The sequence below is a fragment of the Budorcas taxicolor genome, chromosome 10 (assembly GCF_023091745.1).
Source record: "Budorcas taxicolor isolate Tak-1 chromosome 10, Takin1.1, whole genome shotgun sequence".
NCBI classification, from domain to species: Eukaryota; Metazoa; Chordata; class Mammalia; order Artiodactyla; family Bovidae; genus Budorcas; species Budorcas taxicolor.
The window spans coordinates 29,350,946-29,374,607 of record NC_068919.1 but is presented as its reverse complement, the minus strand read 5'-3'; the positions used below and the strand labels follow the sequence as shown (position 1 = coordinate 29,374,607).

The following is a 23,662-nucleotide window of genomic DNA, read 5'->3' as shown; positions in this document are numbered from 1 at the left end:
AGTTAGGCACTTAATCTGTGGGTTTTATTCATTTATTTTTTCCTCCTGGTTATGTTGCCCTCTGAGATTCCAAAACTCCCCATAGACCCGCCGATGAGAGGGTTTCCTTGTGTTTGGAAACTTCTTTTTTAAGACTCCCTCCCCAGGATGGATCTCTGTCCCTAACTCTTTTGTCTCTCTTTTTATCTGTCATATTTTGTCCTACCTCCTTTTGAAGACAATGGCTGCCTTTCTGAGTGCCTGGTATCCTCCGCGAGTGTTCAGAAGTTGTTTTGTGGTATTTGCTCAGCGTCCAAATGATCTTTCGATGAATTTGTGGGGGAGAAAGTGGTCTCCCCATCCTATCCCTCCACCATATTAGGACCGCCCCCCAAAGCTTTAAAGTTTTATTTATTCTAATTGTTTCAGCTCCATAGAATTTTCAGTGCTTATCCTAGGAATAAATAAATTGAAAATATTTCTCTGAATATATAAAAATCTTGAAATAATCAACTAATTTTTACCATGGTATGCTTCTATGATGAATATGGGTTCATCTGGAAAAAATGTTCTCAATGTGACTTATGTTTACATATTTTACTGACTCTCTTATCTAAAGGCAAGCCAAATCACTTTACCAGTATGTCATGGAATACAGCCATCTTTGAAATGAGATATAACAGATATTTCTCTAATAGTCCAGACCTGGGGCCTGATGATTTTGCAGTGAATTTAAAGACTGCAAGGAAAATGGGAAGACTCTGGATTTGATCTTTCAATGCCCACCTATATAAAGCCATGTGCTCTTAAAATACTTTTCATGCATCTTAGATAGGCATTTATTTACTCCCAGATCCTTATTAAGAACACAAAACATAAATTCATAGATTCAGTCATGAGAGACTGAAAGCATTATAAACATCACTGTGAATTAGGAATGAATAGAATACAAAATAGTTCAGAACTGAAGTTGTGGGGCTGTACTACCAAGGGTCGGGAAATAGGCAAAAGTAATTGGACAATTATAGCCCTCTATGAGGGAGAACCTGAAAAAGATAAAAATAAAGCATCCACTAAAAAAAAAAAAAAAAAGCAATCAGTTAGAAAACTAAATCACTCAAAACTGTATGATGTGAAAAGAGACGATTAGAAATTTCGGCAGTGAAATATGGTCATTTAAAAAACAAAATATTCAGTGGGCAGAATAAACTCTAGATGAACCAAGTCAAAGAGAGAATGAGTGAAGCAGAAAAAAATAATTCACCCAGAAGGCAATTCCTAGGTCAGAAAGATCCCCTGGAAAAGGGAATGGATAGCCACTCCAGTATTCTGCCTAGAAAGTTCCATGGACAGAGGACCCTGGAGGGCTGCAGTCTATGGAGATTGCAAAGAGCTGGACCTGACTGAGTGACTAACACTATTCTGTGGTTTTGAATGTGTGTTAAAAATTACCAGTGATTACTGAAAGAGTAGGAATCTAGTATACAGCTTTCTAATCAGCCGAGAAAACAAACAAAACACTGTTTTGATCTTTTTTGTTTGTTTGTTTATTTTTTGGTATGAGGCAGAAAGTGGCAAAGGAAAAATGATATATAAAGTTTAATATAACAAGAAGTCCACAATAAGGTGACAGAAACAGGTCCAGAAAAAAAAAATGTAGAATATAAAAAATATAAAATATTTAAGCTCAATTCTGTGAACTTGTATTTATAAGATAGAATAAAATGTTTCAAACCCTGGTTATGTATAAATCAGAAAAATATTAACAAAAGAAAGCTGATATTATAATGTTGATAAATAGAATGTATGATAAAAGTCATATGTGGAGATGAAAAGCTTCTTGATAAAGGAATACTCTCAAAAGTTTTAGATATTATGAATTTGTATGTGACAACTTATTTCTCAAGCATATAAAACAAAACTGACAGAATTATAACAAACTATTAAAACCAAAATCGTACTGAGAGGTTATACCACCCCTTTATTTGAAATAATAGTTCATGTAAATAAAATATTTGTAAGGTCATAGAAGATTTGAACAGCAGAATTAACAAGGTCACAATTTTGTGTGTTTAAGTATAAAATCTTATTTTGCAAAACTAAGATCATGGCATCCAGTCCCATCACTTCATGGCAAATAGATGGGAAAACAAAGGAAACAGTGAGAGACTTTATTTGGGCGGGGGGGGGGGGGGGGGGGGGGCTCCAAATCACTGCAGATGGTGACTGCAGCCATGAAATTAGAAGACACTTGCTCCTTGGAAAAAAAGCTATGACCAACCTAGAAAGCATATTAAAAAATAGAGACTTTGCCAACAAAGGTCTGTCTAGTCAAAGCTATGGTTTTTCCAGTAGTCATGTATGAATGTGAGAGTTGGACTATAAAGAAAGCTGAGTGCGGAAGAATGGATGCTTTTGAACTGTGGTGTTGGAGAAGACTCTTGAGAGTCCCTTGGACCGCAAGGAGATCCAACCAGTCCATCCTAAAGGAAATCAGTCCTGAATATTCATTGGAAGGACTGATGCTGAAGCTGAAGAACTGACTCATTGGAAAAGACTCTGATTCTGGGAAAGACAGAAGGCAGGAGAAGAAGAGGATGACAGAGGATGAGATGGTTGGATGGTATCACCGACTCGATGAACATAAGTTTCAGCAAGCTCCGAGAGTTAGTGATGGACAGGGAAGCCTGGCATGCTGCAGTCCACAGGGTCACAAAGAATTGGACACGACTGAATGACTGAACTAAACTTGCTCTCAACAGATCCACTTTCCAAGCACAGATGGGGCATGTATAATATTTAATTATCTAAAAGTCATGGAGGAACTTTACCAAATTTTGAAGAATTATAGTATAAAGATATAGTCTTGACCATATGCAGTCAAATTAGAAAGAAAAAAGTAGTAGAAGTAAACAAACGTTTGATACAAGAATAATCTTAAATAACAATAAAAATGACAAAATATTGACAACTGAATGACAACAAATGTGCCACTTTCAAATCTTTTGGGATGCAGCTAAATTGTTATTTAAAATCTTTCTATGTAAAAAATAAGAAATATGTAAATATAAATGAATCAAGTGTTCAAATCAAGAATCTAGAATAAACTACAGAACAAATATAAATAGAAGCAAGGAAGTAATAAAAGTATGAGTAAAGTTTATGAAATTAAAAGTTGGAGAAAATATTAAAAACAGCAAAAAACTGGCACCTTCATGAAACTCCCCAAATTGCCAAATATGTGACAAAATCTATCTAAAGTAAAAGACCAATCACCAATAAAGTCTTCTACCCTTTGTGAATTCATGAAATAAATAGCTTTTGTTTAGAGATGTTTCAGTATTATTAAGAAAAGATGATGAGTAGTCTATTAGAAAAATGGTCGAATATGAAGAGTCATTTCACAGTAAAAAAATAAAAATTATAAATCTGGCTGCAAATTTCTGAAACACATGTTCCACTGCAATCATACAAGAGTTGCTGTTCAGTAGCCAGTTAGTATCCAACTCTTTGCAACCGCACGGACTGTAGCATGCCAGGCTTCCCTGTCCCTCATCATCTCCTGGAGTTTGCCCAAATCATGTCCATTGTATCAGTGATGCCATCCAACGAACTCATCCTGTTACCCTTTTCTCCTCCTGCCTTCAGTTTTCCCCAGCATCAGGGTCTTTTCCAATAAGTCCCCTGTTCACATCAGGTGGCCAAAGTATTGGAGCTTCAGCTTCAGCATCAGTACTTCCTATAAGTATTCAGGGTTGATCTCCTTTAGGATTGACTGGTTTCATCTCCTTGCTGTTCAGGGGACTCTCTGGAGTCTTCTCCAGCACTACAGTTTGAAAGCATCAATTCTTCGGCACTCTGCCTTTTTTATGGACTTCCCTTGTGGCTCAGACGGTAAAGCGTCTGGCCGCAATGCAGGAGACCCAGGTTCATTTCCTGGGTCGGGAAGATCCCCTGGAGAAGGAAATGGCAATCCACTCCAGCACTCTTGCCTGAAAAATGCCATGGACGGAGGAGCCTGATATGCTACAGTCCATGGGGTCGCAAAGAGTCAGACACGACTGAGTGACTTCACTTCACTTCACTTCACTCACATCTGTACATGACTACTGGAAAGACCATAGCCTTGACTATATGGACCTTTGTCAGCAAAGTGATATCTTTGCTTTTTAACACACTGTCTAGGTTTGTCATAGCTTTCCTGCCAAGAACCAATCGTCTTCTGTTTTCATGGCTGTGGTCACCAGCCACAGTGATTTTAGAGCCCAAGAAGAAATCTATCACTGCTTCCAGCTTTTCTCCTTCTATTTGCTGTGAACTATGGGTATCCAAAATCACTGCAGATGGTGATTGCAGCCATGAAATTAAAAGACCTTTACTCCTTGGAAGGAAAGTTATGACCAACCTAGACAGCATATTAAAAAGCAGAGACATTACTTTGCCAACAAAGGTCCGTCTAGTCAAGGCTATGGTTTTTCCACTAGTCATGTATGGATGTGAGAGTTGGACGCTAAAGAAAGCTGAGCGCTGAAGAATTGATGCTTTTGAACTGTGATGTTGGAGAAGACTCTTGAGAGTCCCTTGGACAGCAAGGAGATCCAACCAGTCCATTCTAAAGGAGATCAGTCCTGTATGTTCATTGGAAGGACTGATGTTGAGGCTGAAACTCCGATACTTTGGCCACCTTATGCGAAGAGCTGACTCATTTGATAAAACCCTGATGCTGGGAAAAATTGAGGGCAGGAGGAGAAGGGGACAACAGAGGATGAGATGGTTGAATGACATCACTGACTCAGTGGACATGGGTTTGGGTAGACTCCGGCAGTTGGTGATGGACAGGGAGACCTGGCGTGCTATGGTTCATGGGGTTGGCAAGAGTCAGACACGACTAAGCGACTGAACTGAACTGATAGAGATGCTGTGTTTGGCAGAGGTAGGAAAAGGATTCCATAAACAATACTTTACCCATAAATAAGAGATAAAATTATAACACTCTAGCTATGATAACTGAAAGTAAATACTACATAAGTTGAATATCTCAATGTGAATACAAAGTTTTAAAACTTCAAAAGGAAAATATAAAAAAGACTCACATTATTTCCTTGGGGAAGGAAAGAATTTATTACAAAGAAAGGAAAAACATTTTTAAGTAACAATTCTTTTGACCACTATAAGGTTAAAATTTTTATGTTTATCAAAAGACCTTCCCCCAATAAAAAAGTGTAATAACAAGCCACTGGTTAGAAAAATGTTTACTGTGCCCATATGATGAAGGATTAGCATTCAGAATATATCAAGAACAATGAATCATCAAATAAAAGGGAAAACAACATTTAAAAAACCAAATGATTTTAATAAGCAGTTCACGGAAGTGAAAACCTGAATGAATGGGCAATGAAATATGGAAAAGTGCTTATTTTTAATAGTAATCATAAGTTAAAAATTAATACAAGTATCCAAAACATTTTTTATGTCTGTGTATATCAGATTGGCAAAGATGAAAAATCTGATATTAAACTGTTTTCATATTATGGGAACTAGGGATATATTTCCTTGATGGTGAAAGTACAAAGTAATAATACTTATTTGGAGAGCAATTTGGCAATATATAGTAGACTTGAAGATTACATATATAGGTATAAATATATATATATAAAATAGCAATTATAGTTTTTCTACACTATCATGGTAATTTTACATATATGCATATTTAATGCAGCATAGAAAGTTCTTCCTAGTAGAAAAACAAACATTAGAAATAAGGCATTGCCCAGCTGTCCACCTACTGGAAAATGGGTATGTAAATTCCATAATGAAATAGAATAGTAAAGATGGATGGACCAGAGCCACAGTAATCAATATAAATAAATCTTTCATTAACAAAGGGAACTGGAAAAAAACAAAAGTTATCATTCATGTTAAAATTTGATATACATGAACAATATCAAATATTGTTTTGGATATGTACACTTGTAATAAAATTATAAAAGCATAGTTGGGAAATACTCGATAAGAGTGGTTATTCATGTTGAAAGACTAAGGAAAATAGATTAATTAGGGGTAGAAATACTATGAAATTCTATTATGGTGTTTATTTCTTGAAGTTGTGGAGGAAATATGGCAAGATATTAATGTTTATTAAATCTGAGTGATGATTACATAAGTGTTTGTCTCAAAATATTTCATTTACTTATTCATTTTAAACTTTGAAAAGTGTTCTACATGAATAGAGACTAGAATAAGTCAGTGATTACTTCATCAATGTGTTTAGCCAGCCAACTGAAATTTTGCTTTTAGTGAATACACCACAATAAGGGTGCCATGAAGGGAGTTGACTTAATTTACCTAGTGCTACTAATTTGAGTTGTTTGCTTTGGCTTTACCTTGTAAGAATCCTCAATCTTTATCTGACTTCCCTTTTATTATCTTGTATGTGATTATAACAAATATCATGTTACCAAAACAGGCATCCAACTAGAAGCAGAAAATTGTTACTCAGTTTGTATACTCAATAAGCTAAATGGTTTAAGCCAATAAAAATGTAAAAATAGCATATTTAAATAAGCTTAAGTTACTACAAATACTATGGATGTAAATATCTAAAATAAGTTCTTTCATTTCATAGCTGAATTGTGGCATATGATTTTTTTCCCCTGAAAGATGAATTTTGGAATGTGGGAAGAGTTCATGTTGTCCACAGTAGTCTACCTATACCCCATCACTCACATAAACTCTGCTATTATCAGTTGGAACACTTTCATCAGAGATTATGCATATGCTACTGGTACTGTAATGATTTTTCAGAGTTTCTTTTTTTCTTAGAAAACACTGTCACACAAGTGGTCATTAAAATAAGCTATCATTTACTTTGGTAATATTTCTGTTCATATGTTATTAAGTGAATTAATTATATAGGCTTACAGTCTACCACTCTCTTGTTTTCTACTTTTATTCTCCAAGTAAGTTTGAAATTTATACAAAATAGGTGTGTCAGAAAAATTCTTACTGTTGTCTCCATGAGTAAAAACAAATTATAATAATTAAAATGCCTTGGATTTAAATTTCATATCTTTGAAATGATAGTTTTTTCCTATCCTAATTATAGTTCCTCAAAAATGAAAAAGGAATTGAAACAATACCTCTAGTAGTTGATGAACTGCAATTAAAATGAATTGGAATGAAGCTTATTTTTCAGGAGCAAGAAAAGCAGTTACCCAAGGGGAATAGAAAAATAAATACTAGCAAAGTAAATTTTACTTTAGGATCAGCGCAATTTAAAATATATATACACTAGTTTCCTAGGCAAAGAGGAACCAAGGGAATGGAAATGTGTTTTTAAACCTCTGGTTTAATAGTTATGTAAAAAGATATTTGACTTTTCTTGGCAGGTTTAGATCCAGAGAAGCATCTTGGAAAAACCTTGGATCAAATGGAGCCCTATCTCTTAGAGGTAAGAATTTAGAGTATTTCTCAAAATACAGGCATCTAAAGGAGGAAAATAAACAATGCCATGATATGCTGGTTATACAATCAATTTTTAGAAATTCTCAGATACATTGATGATACTACTTTGTGAAAAAATTAAACTTCTGATGGGTATAAAAGTGTTTAAAATTAATTACAAAAGTTATGACTACTTTGTTGAGCTCACTAAAAGAATAAAGTAAGCTATATTAAAAAGGAAATTGTTTGTCAGAAAGTTTACTTTTGTTTTCCCTGGTAACTCAGACAGTGAAGAATCTGCCTGCAATGCAAGAGACCTGGGTTTAACCCCTGGGCCAGGAAGATCTCCTGGAGAAGGGAATGGCAGCCCACTCCATTAGTCTTGCCTAGAAAATTCCATGGACAGAAGAGCCTGGCAGGCTGCAATCCATTGCAGCCTGAAAAGAGTTGGACACGACTGAGCAACTGACACTTTCACTTTCAAAGTACAGTCCCTGATGGTCTCCATGATCAGGTGCATTTCCATCAGAAATGGAAGGGAAAATTTCCTTTAGAGATTATCATATCTAGCCTCTTTTCTTTTACCAATTAGGAAGTTAACTTGCTGAGAAGGAAACAAATTATCCGAAGGCTTCAGGTTACAACTGTTTATCATTGTCAAAGTCTAAATGTATTTTAAATATTAAAGAAAGATCTTGTTATTTTTACTCTATTAACTGTATTATATTTTATTAGGATTAGGGGTCAAATGTTAGGATTAGTATGGCAATTCTGAATTAATGAGAATAGTGTAACTTGGATTTTTGAAATTTTACAGTTACAAAAAATGAAAAAGAAAATCACCCTACTTCTGTGAAAGAAGTAAACTCCTCTATTAAGTTACCATTTTTCCCTCCCATGTTCTTCATCAAATTGTCTCTGAACACTGTTAATGCCAGTACTGTAATATGAACTGTTAGCAGTTATACCCTTCAGTAACTGTATGTGTTTCACATTTTTCTTTCAGATATTTGATGATTTTATGGCTTATCAATATGTACCAAATGCTTAGAAATCCCTTAAATGCTCATTTCTTGTTTTATTAAGCATTATGCTTGTACTTAGTCACTGAATTGTGTCTGACTCTTTACAACCCCATGGACTGTAGCCCACCAGGCTCCTCTGTCAATTGGATTTTCCAGGCAAGAATACTGGAGTGGGTTTCCATGTCTTCCTCCAGGGAATCTTCCCACCTAGGGATCAAACCCAGGTCTCTCGCATTACAGGCAAATTCTTGACTGTCTGAGCCACCAGGAAAGCCCAAGAATACTAGGGTGGGTAGCCTATCCCTTCTCCAGGGGATCTTCCTGACCCAGGAATTAGCCACGCTCTCCTGCATTACAGGTAGATTCTTTACCCAGCTGAGCTACCATGGAAGCCCACCAGGGAAGCCCCTTATTAAGCATTATTAAGCATCTAACATGTGCTAGGAAAATCAGTTCAGTTCAGTCACTCAGTCGTGTCTGACTCTTTGTGACCCCATGGACTGCAGCACGCCAGGCCTCCCTGTCCATCACCAACTCCCAGAGTTTACCCAAACTCATGTCCATTGAGTTGGTGATGCCATCCAACCATCTCATCCTTTGTCATCTCCTTCTCCTCCTGCCTTCAACCTTTCCCAGCATCAGTGTCTTTTACAATGAGTGACGTAAATAGTAAAAGATTTGGAAATGAGCTAGGAAAAGATTTGAAGATGAGCTAGGAAAATAGTAAAAGATTAAAATTGAAATGATTGTATAATTGTGACAAACTATTTTGATTTCTAGATAGTTTGATATCATTTATGATGGACATGGTTACTTTCCATGCCCCTCTGATAGGACTGTTTTCACAGTAATTTGTTCTATGCCCAGCATATCTATGTTCATATCCATTCACTACCATCGGGCAATTTTGCTTCTACAAAAGCAGTGTAAATAAATAATGTGATTAAGCTTATGAGGGTGAAAGAAAGGGTACTTCAGAGATAGGAGACTGGAATTTTGGCAAAAGATGCTTCTAAAACTTGAAGTTGTGAGGTCAGCTCTCAAGCATGTGTAGATTATTTTTAGAAAAGGCAAGTAAAGCTTTAGGATTACCATGATGTTGATTGTGAATTAACCTGTGTGTTACCATAAGATGTTTAAACACAGAAATTATTTTATTCTACTTCAGCAAGTTCCTCACAAGACCTGACAGTCTTACATTTCACTAGAAAAATTCTCTGCCTTTTCTCCATAATGACCATTTTATTCCCTCTCTGCTCCTCAAGTTTCAAATCCCTTCACATTTTACTGTCAATGTACAAATGGTAGCAAAGTGCTGAATGAATAAAAGCACCATTGAAATAAATAAAAAATACAGGAACATGAAATAATAATACATTTGCAAGGACATAGACAAAAGATACACATGGAATACTTTTAAATATTTTCCTGTGATAAAGAAAAGGGGATAAGGAATAGAGATAAATGGGAATTTTTATTTTTTTATTTATTGAAGTAAAGTTGATGTGCAGTATTATGTTACAGATGTACAATATAGTGATTCACAGTTTTTAAAAGTTATACTCCATTTACAGTTATTCTAAATAATATTGACTCTATTTCTTGTATTTATCCCATAGCTTATTTTATATGATAGTTTGTAGCTCTTAATTCTCCACCACTATGTTCCCCATCCCCCATTCCTTTTCTCATTGATAAATAAATGGAAAATTTTAAAATAACAACATAAGGGACTTCTTGGGTTCAGTGGCTAAGACTGCACACCCAGTGCAGGGGCCCAGGTTCAGTCCCTGGTCAGGTAATTAAGTTCCTGCATGCCATACCGAAGATCAAAATTCTGTGTGCCGCAACCAAGACCTGGCACAGCCAAACAAATAAGTAAATAAATATTTTTAATAAGACATAAGAATACCTGACTGTTATTGCAGATTTGCAATATGATAAAGTACAAGGTAGCAAAAAAAAGCATAGTTCTTCTGCCCCATGATGCATGTTGCTAATGTGTTGGTGTATTCCCTTATTTTTATTTCCTGAGCTTTTGTTGTACACTCAAGTTCATGTCATTAAATATTTGTACATATTGTATTTGCACAATTTGGTTCAACTATACATATAGTTTATCTCCTTTTTTTCTCATAATATTATGATGTGTTTCAGTTCAGTTCAGTTCAGTCACTCAGTCGTGTCTGACTCTTTGCAACCCCATGAATCGCAGCACGCCAGGCCTCCCTGTCCATCACCAACTCCCAGAGTTCACTCAGACTCAGGTCCATCGAGTCAGTGATGCCATCCAGCCATCTCATCCTCTGTCATCCCCTTCTCCTCCTGCCCCCAATCCCTCCCAGCATCAGAGCCTTTTCCAATGAGTCAACTCTTCGCATGAGGTGGCCAAAGTACTGGAGTTTCAGCTTTAGCATCATTCCTTCCAAAAAAATCCCAGGGCTGATCTCCTTCAGAATGGACTGGTTGGATCTCCTTGCAGTCCAAGGGACTCTCAAGAGTCTTCTATGATGTGTTTACTTTCCCACAAAACTAAATCTATTTGAAAATACAATGGCTATGTAGATTCTATCATATTCATATTCTACATATGAATATATTCTTGTTGGGAATATTTGTCTCTATTTGATTAGTACAAAAGTAATTACGGTTTTGCATTGTTGAACTTCTCCATTTGATTGGAATACTCCTTAACTGTGATTATATTATACATCATTTTCATGCATGTCTTACTTTATGTTTTTTTGCTAAAGACTTATTACTTGATGTTTATTTCATATTTACTTTAGACTATAACTTTGATGTTAGACAAAAAGCAAATATAAGCAATTTTTTTAATTCAAGTCCAAAATGGGTCATAAAGCAGGGAGGCAACTCTCAATATCAATGCATTTGGCCCAGGAACTGCTAATGACCATACACAGTAATGGTGGTTCAAAAAGTTTTGCAAAGGAGATGAGAGCCTCGAGGATGAGGAGCATAGTGGCTGGCCATCAGAAATTGACAACTACCAATTGAAAGGAGTCATCAAAGCTAATCCTCTTACAATGACAGGATAAATTGCCAAAGAACTCAGCATCAACCATTCTAAGGTCATTTGGTATTTGAAGCAAACTGGAAAAGTGAAAAAGCTCATTAAGTGGGTTCCTCATGAGCTGCACACAAATCAAAAAATTGTTGTTTTGAAGAGTCATCTTCTCTTATATCACGCAATAGCAATGAACCGTTTCTCAATTGGATCGTGACGTGCGACAAAGAGTAGATTTTATACAACAAATGACGATGACCACCTCAGTGCTTGGACCAAGAAAAAGCTCCAAAGCACTTCCCAAAGCCAAACTTGCGCCAAAACAAGGTCATGGTCACTGTTTGGTGATCTGCTGCCCATCTGATCCACTACAGCTTTCTGAATCCTGGCAAAACCATTACATCTCAGAAGTATGCTCAACAGATCCAATGAGATGCACTGAAAAAAACAGCAATGCCTGCAGCTAGCATTGGTCAACAGAATGGGCCTAATTCATCTCCACAACAATGCCTGACCACATGTCACACAACCAATGCTTCAAAAGTTGGAACAAATTGGGCTAAGAAGTTTTGCCTCATCCGCCATATTCATTTGACCGCTCACCAACCAGCTACCACTTCTTCAAGCATCTCCACCACTTTTTGTAGGGAAAATGCTTCCACAACCAGCAGGAGGCAGAAAATGCTTTCCAAGAGTTTATCAAATCCCAAAGCATGGCTTTTTATGCTACAGGAATAAACAAACTTATACCTCATTACCAAAAATGTGTTTATTGTACTCGTTTCTATTTTAATTAATAAAGATGTGTTTGAGTCTAGTTATAATGATTTAAAATTCATAGTCTGAAACCACAGTTACTTTTTCAATACCCTAAGTTATTAAAAAGTTATTTCTTTTTAAATTATTATAAATACTATTCTGATTATTATCTTTCCTAGTAAATTTTCATGTATATTTTTCATTATTACTTTCTTTAGATAAATTCCTAGAAATCATAATTTCTGTATCAAAAAATAAAACATCAAAGCTTATATATTTATTACTCTAAATTAACTATGAAATCATTTTAGCCATTGCTCCTTAAATTTCTGCAAGTTCCTAAATTATTATCTGATACATGAACAATGGATTAAAAAATTATTTTATCTTTTGTGCTTCTTTCCCCCAGGATTATTTTCTCATTGTTCAAAAAAGGAGTTAATTTTAATATAAAATTACATCAAATTTTAAAAGCTTTGAACTGCTCTTTAAATGTTTTTGAAGAGTATTCCTATTTTTGTGATATTTTACAATGTTTGTTGAACTCAGTCTTTCAAATGATTCTTCATACTTTGCTATGTAAACAACCCTCTGAGTCTTTCTTGCCTCTTACTTATTTCATCATCTCACTTTCATGTCTTATGGTTGATTTTTACCTCTATGTCTTTGTATTACTTAATGACTTCCCTCAAATTTAGTACTATTTATTGATTTCTCACTCTAGATTATGCAGATTTAGCTATCTTTCTCCCTTTGTCTCCATCAAATATGTGTACCCTTTTCCTCATTCCATCTTCCCGCATAATACTGCAGTTCTGGTTGTATGAACAGTCAGTGTTTAAATTACAATAACTATAAAAACTCAAAACACAGCCTCGTTAGGTAGTAAACTCTGGTAGTAAACCTTTCCTGTGTTGTTATTCAGTCTCCCAGTCATGTCTGATTCTTTGTGACCCCCCGGACTGCAACACGTCAGGCTTCCCTGTCTCTTACCATCTCCTGGAGTTTGCCCATGTTCATGTCCATTGCATGGGTGATGCCATCCAGCCATCTCATCCTCTGATACCCTGTTCTCCTTCTACCCTCAGTTTTTCCCAGCATCAGAGACTTTTCCAGTGAGTCGACTGTTTGCATCAGGTGACCAAACTACTTACTGGAACTTCAGCTTCAGCATCAGTACTTCCAAAGAGTATTCAGGGTTGATTTCCTTTAAGATTGACTGCTTTGATCTCCTTCCTGTCCAAGGGACTCTCAGAAGTCTTCTGCAGCACCACAATTTGAAGGCATCAGTTCTTTGGAGTTCTGTCTTCTTTACAGTCCAGTTCTTACAACCATACGTGACCAATGGAGGGACCAAAGCCTTAACAATACGGACCATTGTCAGCAGAGTGATGTCTCTGCTCTTCAACACACTGTCTGTGTTTGTCATAGCTTTCCTGCCAAGAACCAATTGTCTTCTGTTTTCATGGCTGCAGTCATCCACCCTGATTTTAGAGCCCAAGAAGAGGAAATCACTGCTTCCACCTTTACCCTTCTATTTGCCATGAAGTGCTGGGGCTGGATGCCGTGATCTAATTTTTTTAATATTTAGTTTTAAGCCAGCTTTTTTACTCTCTTCCTTCACCTTCATCAAGAGGTTCTTTAGTTCCTCTTCACTCTCTGCCATTAGAGTGGTATCATCTGCATATCGAGGTTGTTAATATTTCTCCTACCTATCTTGATTCCAGTTTGTAACTTATCTAGTCCAGCATTTCTGATGATGTTCTCAGTGTATAGATTAAACAAACAGGGTGACAGCAGACAGCCCTGCTGTACTCCTTTCTCAATCCTGAACCAACCAGCTGGTCGATACAAGGTTCTTAACTGTTGCCTCTTGATCCTATGTTTTCATGTGAATTATAGTTGTCTTGCTTTATTCATTTATTCAGTATTCTATGTACTAATCACTAATTCAGTGCTTTACTCATTGACAGTTTCTTAGTCTCTTAGCCAGATGTTCAGACATACTAAATAGTTTTTCAGTTTCCTCTCCCTGAAGTCTTTTCCAGGGCCTTATCACCTAATGTACATAATCTGGGTCAGTTTCATTCTACGCCTGTTACAAGGCTATCATCCATCATCTTCTCATAATCCAAGAGACCCTTTCACCTTTCTTCTTTGTTAGATCCCTTGTTTCCTGGATCCAGTGTCTTTCTTTATCTTTGTTTCCATCTCATTTTTGTGAAGCACGTTCTTTTTAAGGAAGAGTCCACAGGACTCTTTGAGACAGTATGCATATCTGTAAATGTCTTCATTCTTTCCTTTCATTTGATTGGTTCTTTAGCAAGTCATAAATTCTGTTTTAGGAATATTTTCCCTTCCAGATCTTGATAGTATTGCTTCATTCCCTTGCAGCTTGGTATGCTGTTGAGAAGCCCAAAGTCATTCTGATTCCTGACTATTTCTATGCAACCTTATTTATTTCTCTCTCCATCTCCTCTGTGTAAGAGTATGTAAGATACTTCTTTTGCCCAAAGAATTATAAAGTCATATGTGCTGTGTCTTAGGCATGAATGTTTTTATACATTGTGCTGAGACAGGTGGAGTTTTCAGCTTGAAAATTTCAGTTCTGGGCAATTTTCTTGAATTATTTCACTGGTGTTTACTACTCTTTATTTCTTTTTGTGGTTCAGTCACTCAGTCATGCCCAACTTTTTATGACCACATGGACTGCAGCATGCCTCTGTCCTTCACCATCTCCTGGAGTTTGCTCAAATTCATGTCCATCGAACCCATGATGCCATCCAACCATCTAGTCCTCAGTCTTCTCCGTCTCCTCCTGTCTTCTATTTTTCCCAGCATCAGGGTCTTTTCCAATGAGTCAGCTCTTCACATCAGGTGGCCAAAGTATTATAGCTTCAGCATCAGTCCTTCCAATGAATATTCAGGGTTGATTTCCTTTAGGATTGACTGGTTTGATCTCCTTGCAGTTCAAGGGACTCTCAAGAGTCTTCTCCCAACACCACAGTTCAAAAGCATCAATTCTTTGGCACTCGGCCTTCTTCATGGTCCAACTCTCACATCTGTACATGACTACTGGAAAAACCATAGCTTTGACTATATAGACCTCTGTGGACAAAGTAATGTCTCTGCTTTTTAATACTGTCTAGCTTTGTCATCACTTTTCTTCCAAGGAGCAAACATCTTTTAATTTCATGCCTGCGGTCACCATCTGCAGTGATTTTGGAACTCAAGAAAATAAAGTCTGCCACTGTTTCCATTGTTTCCCCACCTAGTTGCCATGAAGTGATGGGACCGGATGTCATGATCTTAGTTTTCTGAATGTTGAGTTTTAAGCCAGTTTTTTCACTCTCCTCTGTCACCTTCATCAAGAAGTTCTTTAGTTCTTCTTCATAGTCTGCAAAGAGGGTAGTATCATCTGTATATCTGAGGTTGTTGATATAACCTGTTGACTCCCTGCAGTCTTAACTCCAGCTTGTGCTTCATCTAGCCCAGCATTTCGCATGATGTACTCTGCATATAAGTTAAATAAGCAGGGTGACAATATACACCCTCAACGTACTCCTTTCCCAATTTTGAACCAGTCCCAATTTTGCATCTTTGGATTCTTATTATTTAGATGTTCCTTGAACTACTAACTTTTCTCTTAATTTTCACCTACATCACTTTACTCTTTTTGGGAGAATTTCACAATTTTACACTTAAACTTCTAGTTAAATTTTTTCATATCTTATTTTTAATTTCTAAAAGCACATTTTGTTTTTTTTAATCTGTAATGCTTTATCCTTAAATAATTTTTCTTCTCTCCTTCATAGTCAGTCTTTTCCTTTGTTTATTTTGATCTCTATCTTTCATCTTATAGATGTTTCTGCTAATCTTTGGTGTTCTACTCGTGTTTAAAAGTGGAGACCTAAAAGTTTTATTGCAAGCACTAAGTGTGTGGATGGAGCTGTGTGACCTTGAGTTTCACTGGAAGGGAGTATATATGGGTCATTTAATCTGAACTGGTTATATTCCAAAGAAAATGATTCTCCAGCCTCCTCTTAACGTGAAGACATGCTGCAGGTTTTTGCTGTTGTTGTTGTTGGAGTTGACAAGGAAAATGGCTAGAGGTCTTAGAATCTTGTGTGCATACATTAACTGAATCCCTCTATTTTGTTATAGTACCTCTGTCCTCAGCTGTGTCTTGTTTCTCCCAGGTTAGTTCATTTGTTTTCCCTTTGCAGAGAATAAACCTTCAATGTTCTGACAGGGGCAAGTAGAAGTGGTTGTCAGCCTATAGGGAAAGGATCTAGGGAATCTGACTGCTTGTTAAACAGACTGCCAATCTATCCCTCTTATTTTGGTGTCCTTTTCACATTTTCCCTTTACTTCCAGAAGTAACTGGTGCCATCAATCCCTTACTTTATTGCTTTAGAGTAAAGAGTTAATTTCCTGTATAAATTGGATCAGTCCTTTGCATGCTCCCCTGTTGGCTTAGGTTCCAATGTTCTTGATTCTGTTGTTTTGTGCTCTGATTTTCTCCATCTTTTTTGAATTTATGCCTTTTTATGAAATACCTTCCATGGAAGTTTTAGAAGGGGGTGGGAGTAGGTGCATGGATTCAAATCACTATCTTTACCAGCAATGGTTACTCTTTAATCAAGATATTTATTAAGATCTTCCAAGTAAAGGTTGTTTTGCTAAATGGAAGATGAAATCATATTATATAAAAATGGTAAATATGTGGATCTGGTTGCTTTTTCCAGAACTATTCACATAGAATTGGGAAATCTGACTTATAGTCTTGAGTCAAAGGTAAGCAGATATGTATTGACTAAGGAGTATACTGCTTAGCTGGCTGCTATAAGAGCTAAAGCAGGATACTTGTAATGCTAACTTCAAGCTTAAAGCTCTATTTCAAGTTCTCTTTTATATGAGTTAACTTGTCTTCCTTATGAGTTTGACAAAAGAACAATTTACAGTCCCAGCTACCTATCACTTAACAACGCAAAAGACAAAGGATTTCACTAAAGTTGATTTGATGTTGTGAGTGACAGATGGAACTTTAAGCCTTATTCCCTACACTGCTAAACTTATGGAAAAGAAAACCTATAACTGACCTTGAAAGTTAAGAGGAAGGTAGAATATCCTTGAGAGGAAATTTTAGATTTTGAATATAACAGAGTTGGAAGGATATGTGGAGCTTTATAGCTGAGATGTTCAGTGACTCTTACAACTTACAAGAAGTATTAAAATGTTCAGACACTAAGTCATGTCCGACTCTGTGACCCCATGAACTGCAGCATTCTAGGCTTCCCTGTCCTTCACTGTCTCCTAGACTTTGCTCAAACTCATGTTCATTGTGTCAGTGAGGCCATAGTCTAGGTTTAAGAGGGAGAGGACATATGTATACCTATGACTGATTCATGTTGATGTATGGCAGAAACTAACAGAATATTTTAAAGCAATTATCCTCCAATTAAAAATATAATGAACATTGTTAAATTAAAAAACATACCCTAAGATAGTATAAAATATGTACCAAAGAATTTCAAAGAAAACATTGTATGTTGTTGAGAGAATTCTGAATAAATTGAGAGGTAAATTGATAGCCATACTGGACTTCAAGAATGGGGATAGAACTTTTGACTGGCTGGCTTGTTTGGCGTATATCTTAAGTACTTGGAGAGGAAACTGAGAAAAAATTTAGAAGCCGTATTGTGAGAAATTTTGAATACTGAATTGAGGATTTAATTATCTAAGCAATGAGCAACCGAAGGTTTTAGAGGAAGGGAGGAAAATTCTGAAAGGTGTACTTTAAGGAATTTGACTCAGCAGTAGAGCCCATTAATATTTGCAGTTAAAGAGAAGAAATGAAGGTCCTCCATAGTTAGTGGCTGTTCCAATATATTATCATGAACATGTTCCTCACATCTCATTGAGTGTGTATTGTAAAATAAGTAAAAAAGTTATTTTTTGCATTAAATTTAGAGTCTTAGGGGGAGAGATCCTAATAATTTGGATCAGATAAAGCCTAGTTGGTATTTACTATAAGTATAATTGGAAGCTAAAAATGGAAGATGACCATCTGACCTGGAATAGTTGAAAGCAATGTCATGAGAGTCTTAGAACTTAAATTGGTCTAAAGGATGGATGAAACTTATACTTTGTTGTTCAGTCTCCCAGTCATCTCGAACTCTTTGTACCCCATGGACTGCAGCACACCAGGTCTCCCTGTCCTTCAGTATCTCATGGAGCTTTCTCAAACTCATGTTCATTGAGTCGATGATGCCATCCAAATATTTCATCCTCTGTTGCCCCCTTCTCCTGCCCTCAATCTTTCCCAGCATCAGGGTCTTTACCACTGAGTCGGCTTTTTGCATCGGGTGGTGCCAAAGTGGAGCTTCAGCTTCAGCATCAGTCCTTCCAATGAATATTGGAAGGGTTGATTTCCTTGAGGATTGACTGGTTTCATCTCCTTGCAGTCCGTGGGACTTTCAAGAGTCTTCTCCAACACAATTCAAAAGCATCAATTCTTTGGCACTCAGCCTTCTTTATCATCCAACTCTCACATCCATTAATGATGACTTGAAAAACCATAACTTTGACTATATGGACTTTTGTGGGCAAAGTGATGTCTCTGTTTACTACACTGTCTAGGTTTGACATCGCTTTTCTTTCAAGAAGCAAATGTCTTTTAATTTCATGGCTGCAGTCACCATCTGCAGTGATTTTGGAGCCCAAGAAAATAGTCTGCCACAATAGTTTCCATTGTTTCCTGGCTCAGAGAATTTTGAGCATTAACTTGTTACCATGTGAAATGAGGGCAGTTGTGCTGTAGTTTGAACATTCTTTGGCATTGCCCTTCTTTGTAATTGGAATGATAACTGACCTTTTCCAGTCTGTGGCCACTGCTGAGTTTTCCAGATTTTCTGGCATATTGAGTGCAGCACTTTCACAGCATCATCTTTTAGGATTTGAAATAGATCAACTGGAATTCCATCACCTCCACTATCTTTGTTTGTAGTAATGCTTCCTAAGGTCCACTTGACTTCACACTCCAGGATGTCTGACTCTAGGTGAATGATCACACTATCATGGTTTTCTGGATCATTAAGACCTTTTATGTATTGGTGGTGGCAACAAAGTGAATCAATCTGTAGATTCCTAGGCAAGAAGACATGCAAGGACAATAAGGAATTTTATTTAAATGAAACTAACAGCTTATGTTGATAGATTAATAAGAAACAGGTGAGGTGGGAATTTAGGCCCCAGTCATTAAGGGCCTTGAGAGACAGACCAAGTGATTTGGGGTGAGAAATAAGATATGGAAGGCTCATCAACAGGGATGTTTATTATTAAAACATATCTCAGGAAATTTAGTGTGGTGGCAGTATTCCTGGATTGGGAGAGAAGAAATTGGAAATCAAAAAGTGTCTAAGATGCTCTTATTGAAACAGGTCTGAGGGCTTAAAGCATGAAACCTCTGACAGTAGGGATAGAGACACAGAACAAAACAAAGATTCCGATGGAAGAATGAAAAAGAAATTAGCACCAAATGGCCAGAAGCTGGAAAAGGAAGAATCAAAGATTAATCCACACACAAATAATTGGGGAATTAAGAAGCATACATGTTTGCAGAGAACAGGATTGATAAGATTGGTCTTAAATATACTGAGTTTTAAATTATAAACCAGAAGCATGTGTTTTTAAAACTATGAGGTTGGCACACAATTGAGGTGTTCAGGCTAAAGACTAAGGTTTATTAGTATGAGTGAGGATGCAACTTTATGAGTTGTTTAGTTCTAAGCTACATATCCTTTGCAAATCAGTTTAGTTTTTGTCTCTGGAAAAGGAAAAAAAAATTAGTAACCATTTCATCGAGTATCCATTGTGTGCTGTGTAATATATTAGACCTTTTCTTCACATGGTTTTCTTACTGAAAACAGCACTCCTGTGAGGTAGGTACTGTTGTCTTCTCGATTGTACAGATCAGTAATTTGAGGCTCTGAGAGTTTGCATGACCTTAGACTGCATAGCTACAAAGTGACAGAGCTATGAGTTGAATGAAGGATGATGTGAACCGAGAACAATTTGCCTCAAGAGTTACTGCTCTTAACCAATATATTACACAATCCTGCTTTCACTGCACCTCACTACAATATGTGCTTTACCTACTCTTATAGTTAAGCTGTGTATTATAGCTCTGACCTAAATACTTTTTATGCATTATGTTATTTAATTATCTAACAAGCCTATGAGGTTGCTGCTATTAATTTTTACATTTTAAAAATGAGGGATCACTTAGGTGAGTTACTTTTCCAAAGTCACAGAGCTAGGAAGTTTCAGAACTGGAATTTATGCTTTAAATCTATTTGATTTCAGAGCCTATGCTCTTTTTTATTCTTAAAAGTCATTTTGAAGATTAAATAAGATAATTTTATCATTTTCTTAACTTCAACGCATAAAGCAAATTTTCTTTAGTTAGTAGTGACAGTATTCATCAGTACTGACGAATCATCAGTTCGTCAGTTGAACAGTTTGCAGTAACAGAATAACATAAAGGTGATTAGCTGAACCCATGGACTGCATAAGCTATCAGGAGGAATAAATGGATAAAGAAGAATATAGCATAGAGAGAATCATGAAGGATATTTATAATTTGGGAGCAGCAGGAAGGAAAGGAGTTGGAAAAGCCTAGCAGTAGCTTAGAAAACACAGTAACATAGAAACCTCAGGAAAATAATCACAAAGATTTGAGACATCAGTCGTATGACATGATACATAAAATTTGAAAAAAAAGTCATTAGACAGTGTCCCAGCCCATTGCTGTTTCTACTGAAATACCAGTAAACAGAACCACCATCCATCCAGTTTCCCAATGCAGAAAGCTGCAAATTTGTCTTAATTTAAAAAAAAAAAACTTTCCTCACTTCTCCATTCACTTATTTCAGCCTACTAAATCTCTCTCAACCTATCTGTCCTCTCCACTCCATCCTCAGTGCTCCTTCCCCGTTTCAGGAAATCTTTACCTCCTGCCAAGATTCCTCCAGCAACCTCTCAGTTCTTTCTGCTTCTTGACTCACTGCCCTCCAGCCTATTCTCCATATGCAGCCAGAATGATGTTTCTAAAAGACAAATGAGATCAGGTCAATTCTCTGTTTAAAACATCCCCATGGGTTTTCATTGACCTGAGGATAATAACTCAGTATGGCTTATAAAGCTCTATAACATCTGTCCTCTTTCTAGGTTTTTAGCCTCGTCTCTCCACTATTACTCATCTAGTTATGCTTCAGCTATGGAAGAAACACAAGCTGGAATCAAGATTTCTGGGAGAAATATCAATAACCTCAGACACCACCCTTATGGCAGAAAGTGAAGAGGAACTAAAAAGCCTCTTGATGAAAGTGAAAGAGGAGAGTGAAAAAGTTGACTTAAAGCTCAACATTCAGAAAACGAAGATCATGGCATCTGGTCCCATCACTTCATGGCAAATAGATGGGGAAACAGTGTCAGACTTTATTTTTTGGGCTCCAAAATCACTGCAGATGGTGACTGCAGCCATGAAATAAACTAGTACAGCCACTATGGAGAACAGTGTAGAGATTCCTTTAAAAAACTGTAAATAGAACTGCCTTATGACCCAGCAATCCCACTGCTGGGCATACACACCGAGGAAACCTGAACTGAAAGACACGTGTACCCCAGTGTTCATCGCAGCACTGTTTATAATAGCCAGGACATGGAAGCAACCTAGATGTCCATAAGCAGACAAATGGATAAGAAAGCTGTGGTACGTATACACAATGGAGTATTACTCAGCCATTAAAAAGAATACATTTGAATCAGTTCTAATGAGGTGGATGAAACTGGAGCCAATTATACAGAGTGAAGTAAGCCAGAAAGAAAAACACCAATATAGTATACTAACACATATATATGGAATTTAGAAAGATGTTAACAATAACCCTGTATGTGAGACAGCAAAAGAGACACAGATGTATTGAACAGTCTTTTGGACTCTGTGGGAGAGGGAGAGGGTGGGATGATTTGGGAGAATGGCATTGAAACATGTATAATATCATATAAGAAATGAATCACCAGTCTAGGTTCAATGCAGGATACAGGATGCTAGGGGCTGGTGCACTGGGATGACCCAGAGAGATGGTATGGGGAGGGAGGTGGGAGAGGGTTTCAGGATTGGGAACACGTGTACACCCATGGTGGATTCATGTTGATGTATGGTAAAACCAATACAGTATTGTAAAGTAAAAAAATAATAATAAAATAAAATTTAAAAAAATAAATAAAAGACGCTTACTCCTTGGAAGGAAAGTTATGACCAACCTAGATAGCATATTGAAAAGCAGAGACATTACTTTGCCAACGAAGGTCCATCTAGTCAAGGCTATGGTGTTTCCAGTGGTCATGTATGGATGCAAGAGTTGGACTGTGAAGAAACCTGAGCACTGAAGAAGATGCTTTTGAACTGTGGTGTTGGAGAAGACTCTTGAGAGTCCCTTGGCCTGCAAGGAGATCCAACCAGTCCATTCTAAAGGAGATCAGCCCTGGGATTTCTTTGGAAGGAATGATGCTAAAGCTGAAACTCCAGTACTTTGGCCACCTCATGCGAAGAGTTGACTCATTGGAAAAGACTGATGCTGGGAGGGATTGAGAGCAGGAGGAAAAGGGGACGACAGAGAATGAGATGGCTGGATGGCATCACCAACTCAATGGATGTGAGTCTGAGTGAACTCCAGGAGTTGGTGATGGACAGGAAGGCCTGGCATGCTGCGATTCATGGGCTCACAGAATCAGACACGACTGAGCAACTGAACTGAACTGAACTGAGCTGATGCCAAAATTAAAAAGATTCTTGGAAGGAAACCTGTGACAAACCTAAACAGCATGTTAAACAGCAGAGATAGCACTTTGCCAACAAAGGTCCATATAGTCAAAGCTATGATTTTTCCAGTAGTCGTGTACCGATGTGAGAATTGAACCATAAAGAAGGCTGAGTACTGAAGCTTTTGAATGGTGGTTCTCAAGAAGACTCTTGAGAATCCCTTGGACTGAAAGGAGATCAAACCAGTCAATCCTAAAGGAAATTCACCCTGAATATGCATTGGAAGGTCACTCACTGGAAAAGACTCTGATGCTGGGAAAGATTGAAGGCAAAGGGAGAAGCAGGTTGCAGAGAATGGGATGGTTAGACAGCATGACTGACTCAATGGACATAAGTTTGAGTAAACTCCAAGAGACTGTGGAGGACAGAGGAGCCAGGTGTGCTACAGTCCACTGGGTCACGGAAAATCAGACACAACTTAGCAACTGAACTACAGATGCCAAACTTATTTCTGTTTCTAGTACCCATCATGTACTCTGGGACTTAACACATGCTCTTCCTTTTGGAACAGTTTTTATCTCTCCTGCCTTTTCCCTCTGT

At 37.1% G+C, this 23,662-nt stretch overlaps 1 protein-coding gene across 1 annotated transcript in view; it reads left to right on the top strand.

Moving 5' to 3' along the window:
• DPH6 (diphthamine biosynthesis 6) overlaps positions 1-23,662 on the top strand; it is a 199,064-nt gene that overhangs the window by 155,178 nt on the left and 20,224 nt on the right. The window contains exon 6 of the mRNA XM_052646951.1: positions 7,368-7,429. Coding sequence (XP_052502911.1) covers positions 7,368-7,429 — 62 coding nt within the window. The remainder of the gene's footprint in view (positions 1-7,367; positions 7,430-23,662) is intronic.